The sequence below is a fragment of the Cricetulus griseus genome, chromosome X (assembly GCF_003668045.3).
Source record: "Cricetulus griseus strain 17A/GY chromosome X, alternate assembly CriGri-PICRH-1.0, whole genome shotgun sequence".
Taxonomy (NCBI): Eukaryota; Metazoa; Chordata; class Mammalia; order Rodentia; family Cricetidae; genus Cricetulus; species Cricetulus griseus.
In genome coordinates this window covers 21,070,701-21,085,022 of record NC_048604.1, presented here as the reverse complement: position 1 = coordinate 21,085,022, position 14,322 = coordinate 21,070,701, and the positions used below count along the sequence as shown (strand labels likewise).

Sequence of the window (14,322 nt, the reverse complement as noted above, 5' to 3'; positions counted from 1 at the left end):
ATTAACAGGGTGTGCCACTACTCCCAGCTTGAGTTATCAGCTCTTTCAATCAAAAGGATCTCTTTGGAGTTGCTTGGTCCCATTTGTTACCTAGTACACACATAGAGAAGTTGCCACAGCATTGTGATAGGGACTTTGCTAGCCTTTTCTAGAACATCTACAGTAAACATGGAGAACACCAGTGATCAAGGCAAACAAGGCTGCTTGTTTGCAGGCAGCCAGGACTGTTGAAAAGTAGATTGTTCTTGGGTATGTCTGGGAGCTTTGCATTGAGGCCACTGGTGTTGGCACATCTCTTTATGCAGAAATTTCTTTTCTAAATATATTTTTATTAATTTGAGGGGATTTCTTTTTTTTTGTTGTTGATGAGTACTTTCCTTGTATGTCTGTCTGTTCACCGCATGTGTGCAGTTCCTGAGGAGGCCAGAATAGGGCATGGTATCCACTGGAACTGGAGTTACAGATAGTTGTGAACCCATGTGGGTGCTGGGAATAAAACCTGTGTCCTGCAAAAGCCTCTAGTGCTCTTAACCACCGAGCCATCTTTCCAGCCCATGTGGGAATTTCTCAACAGCCATCTCGCTCCTCAGAAAGCTCCAGTCTCCCTTACCTACTTACTATCTGGCTTTCAGCTCAATGTCAGAGAAGTAGGAAATGGACCAACTAAGCAGATCACCCTATTCCTATCGAATTCTCATAACGTCTCCTTTCACTCTGTGCTTGGTTGACTGGTTACATGTGCAGCAGCAAATGAGACACTCTGCCTCAATAGAAGGTGAAAGGACAGGACTGACACCTGATGTTGACCCCGACCTCCATATGCTCACTGTAGCACACATGTGCCCACACTCATACACAACTGCATACGTATACATCCACACATACAAACCATACAACTCTATTGTTAATAGACACAAGGGAATGGTTTATGTCACCTATACAAGAGATTTAGGACAGATCCTATGATGTGAGGCTCTTGCTAGTGGAGTTTGTAGCAGACCTTTTTGAAATTAACAATTCTAGATACAGATGTTGCCATGTACCAGTGATACCAGTGACTTTCAATCAAGGAAGACAGTAGCTTTCTGCCATTACACTTAAGGATGCCCATAACACCTTCTGGACTGGGGAATTTCTGTTGCGTTGATCTTGGTGTCTTCAGACAGTGATAAACAGGACAGTTAGTTGGGGAGAACTGAGATAAAGTCAGCCTTCTACTTTGATCTTACATCCCACTGTACTTGACACTTCAGCAAAACTGCTAAATTGGTTTTCATTTTGGAGAAAGAAAGGGGATGAAGAAAAGGCTGAAAAGAGATTCGGGTTTGATCTGGGCTATGGGGAGATCTTTTTAAATGACCCACATTTGGGGAGCCAGCCAGATCGGCTGCCTCCTGCTGGCAGGGCTGGGAACTGTTTCTTGAGGATAGAGGAGGGATTTGTATGGCAAAGCTCTGAAGGATGGTGTTCCATTTGTCTTACAGTCATTCTTTCCTGTTTCTTGTTCAGATTCAAAGGCCCGTAAGCAGAAGACTTCCTCCCAAAGTTCAGAGCACTGCCTCAGGAACAGGAACCTTCTCTTGACCAGCAAAGCCCAGGGGATCTCGGACTCACCAAACGGTTTCCTCCCTAATAACCTGGAGGAACCAGCCAGCCTTGAAAATTCAGAAAAGCCATCAGGAAAACGAAAGTGCAAAACTAAGCACATGGCAAACGTCTCAGAAGAGGCAAGGGTGCGTGGTCACCAAAGAGATCAATGTGGGGGTGGGGCATATGGGCTATACATTTTTCTCCACTCCCCTTCCCTCCTCCTCTCTTCCCTTCTACACCCCCCCCCTCCTGCCTATGCTCCCAATTTACTCGGGAGATCTTGTCTTTTTCCCCTTCCTAGGCGAATCCATGTATGTCTCTCTTGGGGTCCTCTTTGTTACCTAGGATCTCAGGGTTGTGGTCTGTAGTCTGCTTGTCCTTTATATGCACTTATGAGTGACTACATACCCTGTTTGTCTTTCTGGATCTGGGTTACCTCACTCAGGATGGATTTTTCTAGTTCCATCCATTTGCCTGCAAATTTCATGTCATTGTTTTTTACTGCTGAGTAGTACTCCATTGTATAAATGTACCAAACTCTCCTTATCCATTCTTCAGTTGAGGGCATCTAGGTTGTTTCCTGGTTCTGGCTATTGCGAGTAATGCTGCTATGAACATAGTTGAGCAAATGTTCTTGTGGTATTGTGGAGCATCCTCTGTGTATATGCCCAAGAGTGGTATAGCTGGGTCTTGAGGTAAATCTATTGCCAATTTTCTGATTTCCAAAGTGGCTCTACAAGTTTACACTCCCACCAGCAATGGAGGAGTGTTCCCCGTACTCCACACGAGAGGCAGACTTTCTACCAGGTACCTCTAGAAGTAATTTCCTCAGTGAGGGTGAAGGGAGCAAGTAGGGGAGATCAACTGGTATGTGCCAAAGTATTCTAAACTAGTTTTAGAAGGGTTGGCACAGATTTGAAGACTAGAAACAAAAGCTATATCTAACTATATGGTTTGACCCCTGATTTCTTTTCCCCAATAATCTTTGTATCTCCTTTGAGTTACAGTATGGTGAAAGGGTATGGCAGGGTGCTATCCTGATTTGTAACATCAATCAAGAAGCTTTTGTCTGAGTTTAACTCACTAGACACTTGTCATGGAGCTTTCTGAGACAATCAAGGTAGAATACAACTTGTAAGAAGCCAGGATTTTGTTCTCCAGACCAAGGTTTTTTGAGGGTCCAGGTTAGCTGCTACCCTCACCCTGTGCCCTGTTCTTTGCCTCTGGAGGAAGCCTAGGTTGGGTGCTCACCAGTTAGTCAGGCAAGCATTCTTTGAATCTTTTTCAAAGTCACCAGTTCATTTGGTTCTGAAGTTCATAACAACTGGTGTTGGTGTCAGATTCTTCAAGGTACCACTAAAGAAAATAAGACAGTCCTCATGTTAGGTGACTTTTACATTTAAAGGAAGTGAAGATCCAGTGTGTACCTGATAGGTATCTGTCATTGACAGCCCAAAATCAAAAGGCCACATTGGGCTGGTTTGGTTAGTTACGATTCTTACCCTTCTGTCTAGCTTTCAAGTAGGAATTCCCGAGTGATACTAGCAAAGAAAGGATGGATGCTTGCCTTCCCCCACCGCTTCTTCCTCCCTCCTTCATTGAATCCTAGTTGCAGTTTAGACAAGACACTCAAGTCTATTTGCTCATCTTTAAAAAGGGAGCCAATGCTCCTTGCCCTTTCTGTCTCACAAGGGTGCTTACAGGGAACAAAGGAAGCAATGTCTGTGACAGGCTTTGATAACCATAAAATGTTCTCTGAGGGCTGGTATGCATCCTTGCACTTCAGACAGAGACGGGAAGGAGAGAACCAGAGGTACAGCATGACAAACTGTAGCCTGGTGTGGCAGGATGTCCGTTCCCTGCAACACATAGATTATGAGAAAGATAGGTGCCCACTGAAGAGTACAGAAACCCGATTTGCACTAAGAGCATCTTTCCTGTTGTCGCTCTTTGTTTTTAATATATGTGTTCGTGTCATGGCATGTGTATACATTCATGTGTATAAATGCAGATTCATGTTATAGCACAAGTGTGGAGGGCAGAAGACAACCTTGACTTGTTTGAGAAATTATCTTTGTTGTTTTCCTGCTACACACACTGGGTGAGCTGGCAGGAAATGTTCTGTGGATTCTTCTGTTTCTACCTCCCATCTTCCCACAGAGTGCTGGGCTTATAGGTACTTGTGCCACAACTCCAGATTTTGTATGGATTCTGGGGATTCAAACTCAGGTCCTCATGCTTGGATGGCAATTGCTTTTACTTGCTGAGCCGTATCCCAGCTCTCCTGTCACTTGTAATTCCTGAGTGTTTCTTGGAGGTAGGCACTTGTATTCTAGTCATTTAAAGGACTTGTATGAGGTGACTCAGTGGTCCTGCTTGCCAGAATCAGGACATGAAACACATTTGTCTGCCTCAGGGGGAGCTCTGGTCAGTGTGCCTTGCAGTCTCTGAATAGGTGCTTTCTGCCTATTTCTGGGACATCTCTGGGTAGTGGCTAAGTAGACAGAAAACACTGTCATCTTGAAGCAGTTTTGAGAGAGAGAGGTCCCAGGGTCTTGCTGCCTCCTCCCCATATTTCCTGGACACTCAGATGGCCCTATCCCACACAAAGGTAGCCAGCCGCTTGCCACTCAGCAGCACACTCTTACGCTTCTGTCTGGTTCTGTCTGGCAATGTGTCTGCTAAAACGTTCTTGTGGAGAGGGTTTTGTCTCTCCCCAGGGCCTCCCTTTCTCCCTCCCGCCTTTCTTTCTCTCCCAGTCATTACCACCTGCTCCAGTTGCCCCCATGGCACGGGGCTTTGTAGTAGGAAGCAAGGCAGGGGGAGGATTGGGGGATGATCCTGCAACACTAAAGCGGGGCATTGGCCAAGGGCTTCTTCCCACAGGGGCTCGGAGCCAGGGGGAAGAGGAGAGGGGGAGGGGTCTCCCTACTTGTTCTCACTCCTCCCCCTCTCAGGCAGCCTTCTTGCTTGCTCTAGCAGCCTGGCCTCCAGAAACTTATCCTTTGGAGCCTGGCTTAGCTTACTATCATATCCTTATTGGTTGGTGCTTTCTTGCTAGGGACTGTACCTCCACCCCTATTAGTTTTCGTGGAAACTGATCATTCCTTCTTATGATCTTCAGATCTACCAGATTCCCTGAACCTGCTTCTTTTGTCTTAGTGTACCTTTCTTGACTTTATGTAACTCTCTAGGTAACTTTTCTGACTACTCAGGGCTTTGTACTCAGACGGACAGCTTGGATCAAGTCAACACATAATTGTGACTGATGATGTACCCAGCTATGACTTTAGTGCTGGAAGCATTAAAAGAGAAGGTGACAGACAGTATGAACTGTGCCCCTAATGGCATAAGAACTAACCAGAGAGCCAGGCATAGAGGGTAAAGAAAGGCTGAATGATCCCTGAGTTGGAGGTCAGCTTAAGAAATGTAGTGAGACACAGTCCTAAAGAACATTTAAAAAGAAAAGAAAGCCTTACTAGGGGATGCAAGGCTTACCCATAGAAAACAGCAAGAAAATAAAGAAGTGAGGTGTCAGACCATACGATTGTAAGTATGCTCTGGATATGCAGAAAGAGGCTTTGGGGCTAGAGTGTTGTAGAATATTGTAGAAGACATAGCTTAAGTGAAATCTTGATCTGAGGGCTTTGAGTAAATATATGTGTAAGCTCGATTGTGGCATAATAGATTACTCTAAAAATCTAGTGGCTCTACACAACAATAAGCATATGTCTCATAGTTTCTGGAGCCCAGGAATTCAGGAGCACCTTAGCTGAGCCCAGTGTGGGGTTTTACATGAGGTTTCAGTCAAGGTGTTAGGGCTACGTCTATTTGAAGACTGGGAAGCTGTGCTTCCAGTGTAGTTCGTGCACAGGGCTGGCATGATGCAGCTGGCTATTGGCAGAAGGTCTCTTGTCCTTTCCTCATGGGTCTCCCCAAAGGGCTGCTGGCTTTCCCCAAAGAAACTGATTTGAGAGAGAACCATACAGGAACCACAGCATCTTGGGGCCTGGCCTTGCAAGTTACACTCCCCCCTTTGTAGTCTCCTATTGATTACTTAGATGAGCCTTATCCTGTGTGGAAAAGGAGCGACATAAGAGCTTAACTGTCAGAGGTAGGGTCCTCAGGGTCCATTATGGTGGCCACTGCCTTAGTCATAATTCTGGCTTCTAGTAGATTCATGTCTCTCTTGTATGCCTGCTGTACTTAAATCCTGCTAACCTCCCTCGGTTATCATTCAGTTTCATATCTTAGACTTGCAGCCATATGCAGCTGAGGCTGCTTCCATCTTTGAATACAGTGGTTCCTTGAATACAGTTACTTCAACACAGTTATTGCTCATCTAGAACTCAAGTTTGACATACAAGTGACCTGTAAAAGTACAGACCAAGAAAAGTACAGGAGAACAAACATAGGAACCTTCTATGTCCCTTCAATTCAAAATGGGGGCAAAAGGAAGCACCCATGGGTCACTTCTGAGGACAGAACTCTTAGAACATTGTGGTCCATTGCCTTTGTAGTAGTTTGTTATCTCAAAGGTCCTCCAAGGGAGAAAGTAATGCTCAGAGGAGTTAGGCTGCACTTCAGGTGTGGTAACTGGTAGATGGCAGAAGCAAACTTCAACCCCAGCCCTGTCTGGTTCCAGAACCTCACAATCCACTGGCCTGAATGGGCCTGAACATAATCTTAGGCCATGGTGTGATGAAAGATGGGGAAAGCCTGTAAGGTTGGGTATGGGGCATGTTTAGACAACCAGAGTGAAGGTATTGAAAATTGTGGCCAGTCAGGCTGCTGTCTCTTGTGTTTCTTTGTTCTTATTATGTACAGACACTGCTTATCCAAAACCTCAACAACAGGTAGAAGACTCATGCCAGGTGCTTTAGAGAAGCTCGGCTGTCTCTGCCCAATGTTGAGTCCTCCTGCCATGCCATGGTTTGTGGGACTGAAGATCTTACACTTTTAACATCCACCCCTGGAAATGTAGAAGCCTTCTTCGTTTTGAAAATGACCTTACATGGCTAGTGACTAGCCTAGCTTCCAGTCTCCAAGCTGACACTGGGCCGCTTGGCACACTGTCAGTAAAGTACAACATGAGTGCAGATGCTGAGGGGGCTCTGGCACGGCCATGATGAGTTGTATATGCTGCCTGGCTTGACCTAGAACTTCCTTTTTTCTTTCTAGAGCAAAGGTCGTTGGAGCCAGCAGAAGACACGATCTTGCAAATCTCCCTCTCCAGTGAAGCCCACAGAACCATGTACACCCTCCAAGTACCGAAGTGCTGGCCCAGAAGAGGCCTCAGAGTCACCCACTGCCAGACAGATCCCCCCAGAGGCACGGAGACTCATAGTAAACAAAAATGCTGGGGAGACCCTCCTGCAGCGAGCAGCTCGCCTGGGCTATAAGGTGAGTAAGAGCTCCCTGAGTGACAGGCAGTGACAGGATGACATTGGCCTGGACCTCAGGGAGGAGCAGCTATGCCAATGGCTCCTCTGGGGCCCAAGTCTGGCTGGTCTCCCTCTACTGTCTACATTGCCTCTGAGGCTGCTTCGCCCCTTGTCTTATCTCAGTATGTGGGAAGGTAAGCTCATTGAAAAGTCAACTCAGGATAAATGCAATTGAAATAGTAGCATAATATCATCTCGCTACGTCCCTAGACTAGCAAGGAAGGGGATTTTGGAATTTTTACTTTGCCTTAGCTTGCCTGTGTAGTGGTTCCTCCAACCAAAAGGAACATGGAGGTGATAATCGTTCACACTGTTATCTCCTGTAGTTTCTCCTCATTTTGACTTTCATGTAGAAGGGACAAGAGCATGTTCAATAAACAAAGCCAGAGCTAATTCCCCTTCTTTATACATGGGAAGGAAGACAAAGAAAGCAGTATCTCTTGTCATTTTAAGGACTTTAATGTAAGCCTATTGAGGTTGATCTTATTGTAAAGAAAAGCCTAGAGTTAGCAATATTAAATGATATGACAGCATGTGTGTAGTGGATTCCCCTGGTAGGAATCCCAACCCCTGGGAAGTAGAGGTAGGCAAACCTCAGCTACATAGTGAATTCAAAGCTAGCCTGAGTTACCTCTGATTACCTAAAAAATAAAATAAAAATTAAAAAACCCCACCTGGCAGTGGTGGCACATGCCTTTAATCCCAGAACTCAAGAAGCAGAGGCAGGTGGATCTCTGTGAGGTCAAGTCCAGCCTGGTCTCCAGAGCTAGTTCCAGGACAGCCAGGGCTACACAGAGAAACCCTGTCTCAAAAGACAAAAAATAAAACCCATAAATTGTGTCGTCTGAGTTCAGAAAATCTTGATTTGCAAGTGCTGAGGAGTGGAAGGACTCCTTATTTACCCAATGAAATTGACCTGAGGCTCAATGTTGTTGGAGTGCATTTTCATCCTTTTCTACTTTTGGTTGACACAAATACACTTGACTATGTATCTTTGCCTCCTCCATGATTTCCTCGGGATTTACTTGTGGATGTGAACTTAACTGCATTCCAGAGTTGGCCTTCATACCTATAAGTGTACAGACTGCTCTGAGCATGGGGTCCCTATCAAGCAGCCGCTTTACCTTTCTTGAATACTTAGTGTGGGCATCTGCATAACTCTCAGGGAGATCTGAATGTGCACTGATCACCAATGCAACAGGCACATATTGGAGAAGCAGAGACCAGAGCTGGCACTTGGTCTGGGCAGGAGTGGGCACACCTATATTAGTGAGGGCATAGGAGTTCTACGTAAAGGTGGCAGAGTGCTTTCTGTATGCAGGCAGCAACAGCCATAGCCCAGCCCCACAGTAGCTTTCTCCACCTGCAAGTGTTGACAGCAGAACAATGGTGGATACCACATTCTGGAAGCCAGTGAGTCAATGACACTGCCAGCCTCCATCCCAGTTTATTCATAACCTTGTCTTAGTCTAGCAGGAATGCCTCAAGTCATTTGAGTTCTACATCTGGTCTTGTCACCTTGTCACCTCAGCCCGTGGAAGGTAGGCATGACCTGAGGCTGAGTGACAGAAATGTATTGTGGGGCTGGAGACATAGCTCAGATGCTTTGCCTGGAAAGCACAAAGCCCTGGGCTCCATTCCCAGCATGGCATATGTTGGGTGGAGTGGTACATGCCTGTAAGCCATGTACTCCGGAGGCAGAGATAGGAAGATCTGAAATTCAAAGTCATCCGTGGCTACATGGGTAGTTTAAGGCCAGCCTGGGACCTTGTCTCAAAACAAGGAAACAAAATGGAAGTTGTGCTTGGTGCAGTGACTGGAATGTATGACCCTGTCAAGAACAGGCCTCCCCATTGGTGTCTCGTAAAACTCACAAACATGAGCTCTGGGCAGCAGGGATCACCATCTAGATGAAATCTCTTCCTCCTGTCAAGGGAACAGCTCAGAGATGGGTGGGGCCCTGGCAGTGGAGACCGAGGGTTGACTTTGTTCACAGGGGATATTGAAATGTATCTTTTGTTCCCTCATATAGAGGACAGGCTATGAGACTTGTCAGACACTTGTGGAGTCTAACAGGGATGACTCCAAAAATCAGACTTCTCTTTGCTCACAGAGCTGTCCCCATCCCCACAGGACGTTGTTCTCTACTGCCTCCAGAAGCATAGTGAGGATGTGAATCACCGTGACAACGCAGGCTACACAGCCCTGCACGAGGCCTGTTCCCGGGGCTGGACTGATATCCTCAACATCCTCTTGCAACATGGGGCTAATGTGAACTGCAGCTCTCAGGATGGCACAAGGCAAGAAAGCTGTTCCTCTGCTAAGTCTCAAACCTCAGTTCAGTTCTTCACTGTGGAGGTCTTACTCCAGCCTGGATATTTGCAGCATGTCCAGCTGCTAGCGTCAAAAAGGCCTTACCAGGAAGCCTTTTGAAAGGATTTCTGTGGGCTGAAGAGAACCAGCTTAGGGCAGGAGCTAATGAGTTCCTCGGTGGTCAGTCCATACTGGACTCGAGAAAGGCTGAGGTTCTCCAGGGTTCATCCTGTGCCATGCCAGGTCCACTCAACCTTCCTGAATGTCATCCTGGTGGGCCACTTGTCTCATGTGAATTGATGCCTTAGGGTGCTCAGGGAGCTAATCTTGGGGTGACATTCCAGATTTGGTTTTGTAATTTGGTCTCTGTGCACTTAAACAATGAGCTACCTGGGTGTGGGAGATTGGCTTGGTATGTAAAGGCACTTGCCATCAAGCCTGGCTATCTTGAGTTCCCATGATGGAAGGAGACAGCTGATTCCTGCAAGTTGTCCTCTGACTTCTGCACACATATATTCATGCGCGCGCGCGCGCGCGCACACACACACACACACACACACACACACAATAAATAAATAAATAAGTACATGCAATAACATGTCAATGCACACACAGTGACAAGCATAAATACTTGCTGTGTTTGGAGAAGTTAAACCAACTCTCCTCAAAGGACCTACTTCAGGAAGGTTTCAAGGGTTCAAGGGATGCTGCATACCAAGTAGAAGGACCCAGATCAAAATGTACAGGCTCTGCTTGGCTGCCACCTGGTATGGGAGCCTCCCTACACATCCCTGCCCTTGAGCAGTCGTCTGGGTCCTTCTTCAAAAACCACCCTCATTTAACTTCCACCGGGGACCTGTTCTCTGCTGAACCAGTAGTAGATCTACATTGTGCTCTAGATGCTGTCCGAAGATGCAGGGGGGACATTAAGGAGAGAGAGAGAGACATGGAGAAGAAAAAGAAGATAATGTCATGGTCAGATACAGTAAAAGTTGCAGGACAGAGGTGGCTTCTCTGCTCTAAATCTTACCCATGTTGCATTGTGGGTACCCCGAGGTCACTATGGTATTGTGTCACCCCCCTCCTCCTAATATGGTAGCCCAAAGCCTAAAATTTTCCCCCATTGAGTCCTGTCTCACTGACCCTATTCTGACCTCCACAGGCCAGTTCATGATGCTGTGGTCAATGACAACCTGGAGACCATCTGGCTCTTGCTATCGTATGGAGCTGATCCCACACTGGCTACCTACTCGGGTCAGACAGCCATGAAGCTGGCCAGCAGTGATAACATGAAGCGCTTTCTCAGTGGTAAGCATAGAGCATAGAGCAGAATTGCAGCCAGTATCCTCAGGTTGGCCTTGGACTCCTCAGCCTGTGGTGGTGGTGGTGGCAGCGGCGGCAGCAGCAGGGGGTTGGGGTGAGGAGAGGCTCTTCAGTAACTGTCCTAGACAGCCCCCATGAAGGGTGTCCACCCTCTCCACATATTCCTTCACTGTCGCTGGAGTCTCCATCTATTTTAAAAAGGCCCTTGCTTTTCACTACCTCTGTTAGGTCCTAACCTCCTACAGGGAGGCCTTCCAGTGGGAGACTGGCTATACTCTTATCTGGGAGCAAGATATGTTGACAGGTGCTCTGAATGCAGTGGCACTGGTAGAGAACAGATAATCCCCATTTTGCTGTCTCTGCCATCTCTCCTTGATTGTAATTCACATGGTACCTCTGAGACCCTTTCTGAAGCTTTATTCCTCATGGCCCTTCTCCCATGGTAACTTTGCTATTCCTTGTTGTGCATTCCAGTATTCCCCTTCTCTCCATTCTTTCTTCTCTCTTCCTCACACTCCATCTTCTAGTGGCATGTCATGTTCAGGCCCGTGGCCAGAGCCAGAAGCCACTGCACTGATTTTCCTCCCTAGTCAGTAGCACTGAGTGCCTGCAGGTAGGCAGGTTACTCTGCCTGAGTTGGGCAGGTGGACGGAGGAATGAAAGAGGGGAATCTAGTTGGATTATGCTGTCAGTCCCTTCTGACTTTATCTCAGGGCATTAGAACCTTCAACTTTTTGTGACAGCATGGCTTAATCCTTGAGATTGCCTGAGTGATAGATGCTGTACTTGGGATTTGCAGCTGTGACCCTCATCACAGGCTTCAGCTGTGGTAGAACAGTCTGTTCCATCCTGCCACCTAAGCTTTGGCCCCATTAGTCACCAACTACCCCTATCAGGGTGCAGTCAGTATTCAGTTCCCAGGTAGGGAGTCATGCTTCCTTAAGACAGGTTTGCTGAATAGCTATTAACGGAGGAAGTAAGAGAAACTACTTAAGGTTCTCACGGAAGGGGAAAGAGGTGGGCAATACTACCTTTATATTGTAGAGGCTACAGGGAGGAGACGAGGGGATGACAGGTTGCCTGGGGAGGTTTTGACTTGAGCCCAGCCAACCTCCAGACAGGCCCTTCAGTCTGACTTACCTCGGGCTGGGGGACTGGAAGCTTCCTTTTCCATTTCTTTTCCTTTGCTCTAGGTCCTTGAGCATCTGGTCATTAGGAGACATCAGCCACTTAAGGATTTCTTTTCATTAATTAACCTGGTTCAGTGATGACTGGTACTCACTTTAGCAGAGCCACCCCAAGGGTACAGCATCCTTCCACATGTGCACTGTCTTAGATGCTGGCATGGCCCTTTTGCACTCTGGATTCCCAGGACCATGTATGGACCAACATCTAGAGTAACTAACATTATAATGAAGGCTTTGTGTGGGAGGGGAACTCTCTGGCTAGAAATTGCTCTCTACAAAGTAGAGGTCAAGTAAAGTAATATTTCTAGTTAGTTTATTGAGTAAATGAACTCTCTTTTCTTTCCTGACCTCTTCTCTAAAACTCCAAAGGGGTTTAAAATTTGATACTCTTTTGTTTTTGGTTTTTGAGGCAGGGTCTACACAGCCATGCAAGTCTTAGAACTTGCTATGTAGACCAGACTGTCAGAGATCTGCCCAAGTCTGCTTCCTGAGTGCTAGGATTAAAGGCATGCGCCTCTACACCTAGTTGACACTTTTTATTGGCTAAAAAGAACACTTCTTCCCTTTTATTTCTACAAATTCATCCCATTCTCTTAGGTAATCTTTTTAAAGGGCTTTTTGAGACAGAGTCTCACTATGTGGTTCTGATTGGGCTGGAATTTCTATGTACACCAGGGAGGCCTCAAACTCAGAAATCTGAGGCTTTCTCTTAAATAACATCTACCTGCCTTTGCCTCCTGAATGCTAGGATTAAAGGTGTGTCGTCAGGCTTGCGCAGCAAGAACTTCTATCCACCAAGACATCTCACTGACATATAGCTAGCAATTTGACACCCCCTTTCCTAACTAAAGTGCTTGTTGGTGCTGTAGAATCCAGAGGAGACTTCTCTAAACTCTAGTATTCTTGCTAATGTGGGCAGAGCATCTTCATTCAGGGCTTGGCACATGTTTCCTTATTCATGGGTAGGGAGGTTATGCTCCAAGGAATTGTTAACAGACTGGGGCAACACTTCTCCATGTAAGGGGAGGGATCTTGTTATTAGGGAAAGTTCTAGCAGCCTAGACCTTGACATAATCCTCCAGTGGAGGCAGGCATTTGTAGGAGTCAGCAGGTTCCCCAGGCAGGGAGAACTTAGGCTCCAAAACTCTTCTGATGAAAGGGTGATAAACAGAGCTTTTTAAAAAATGTCATGTGTGATAGCTGTGTGTGGTGGCACACAACTTAAGTCCAGCACCAGCCAGAGGCAGGAGGCTAAGGTAGGAAGATTGCTGCGACGGCAAAGCTGTCCTGGGTTACATAGTGAGTTCCAGGCTAGCCCATACTACTTGGGTGAACAGCAAGACCCTGTGTTAAAAAAGGAAATGGAATTCATCTAGTGTCACAGAGTTCAAGTGGCTAATTCAGTGACATGGAGTGCATTCATGTTGAGTAATCATCATTGGGGGCTGTCGGTGACTCAGAGTGAGCATTGAGTCTCTTGTCTTTCATCCCTGGATAATACCTCACTGGTTCTCCAGGAAGCACAAGGTAGAGGGCCAGATGTTCACAAGGCGGGAGAGTAGGGAATCACTCTTCTGATGCTAGACTGCATATCTAGGTACATATGCATGGAATTCGAATGGATTTATTTATTTATTTGGGCCTTTTGAGATGGAGGTTGTTTTGGTTTTTTGATTTCAATTTCAGCTCACCTGTCTGGCTGCGACATTTAAAAGTGCTCTCCTTTTCATCTTCAAGCACTTGCTTGGCCAGGTGCTCCAGAGATGAGTTGACTTCATCCTCCCCTAGCAGACGCCTCACAACAGACAATGAAGCAAAGCTATGTGGGGTGCTAAGGGCTCCTTTTCTGTGGTCGTCTGACTTGCACCTCATGTATTGCTTTTCTCACTGTGCAAGGCTCTGCTTCTGGAATGGTTGCCTGGGACTAAAGTCGTTTAAGTCCCCAAAGGGACAACACTATTTACAGTGTTCCTGGAGTGAGTTAAGTAAAGCAGAGGGTGATGTGGACTTCCTTAAGTTGGGTTGGCTCTAGCCAAGGCCGGTTTCCCCTGAGCTCATGGAGGATAGTATAGCACTAATTCATTTGCTCTTCTGCCCATCCTTTTATTGACCTTCTGAGCTTCTGTTGGGTTCTGGATGCTAAAGGCCAGATAGTAAATCCTTTCTACCTTGTTGTAGGGCTTGGAGTATGGAGCTGTCCAAACCCCCAAGAGATCTTGAAAGGCTTCCCCCTTAGGGCAAATTACAGGCCTTTTACTCTTTTATCATTGACACTGGAAAAAGGAGCAACATCCAATCTAGCTGAGAAGGAAAACACTCCTGTTTTCCCTCCTCCGTGAGCAAGAACTCGGGTTAGAGGGAACTGTGGATTTGGATTGAGGCACTGGAAAAGGTATGGGGACTTCTTTTCCTTTCACTGATGAAACCGTTAGCCTTTGACCATTCAAGGTCACTGAAACACAGAT

General features: G+C 46.5%; 1 protein-coding gene across 14 annotated transcripts in view; it reads left to right on the top strand.

Annotated features, from left to right (window-relative positions):
* Positions 1-14,322, top strand: part of Bcorl1 (BCL6 corepressor like 1) — a 64,364-nt gene that overhangs the window by 37,845 nt on the left and 12,197 nt on the right. For all 14 annotated transcript variants that reach the window (XM_035450083.1, XM_027433480.2, XM_035450079.1 and 11 more), the window contains 4 exons: positions 1,510-1,733; positions 6,772-6,993; positions 9,168-9,334; positions 10,510-10,655. In XM_035450083.1, the coding sequence (XP_035305974.1) occupies positions 1,510-1,733; positions 6,772-6,993; positions 9,168-9,334; positions 10,510-10,655 (759 nt within the window). The remainder of the gene's footprint in view (positions 1-1,509; positions 1,734-6,771; positions 6,994-9,167; positions 9,335-10,509; positions 10,656-14,322) is intronic.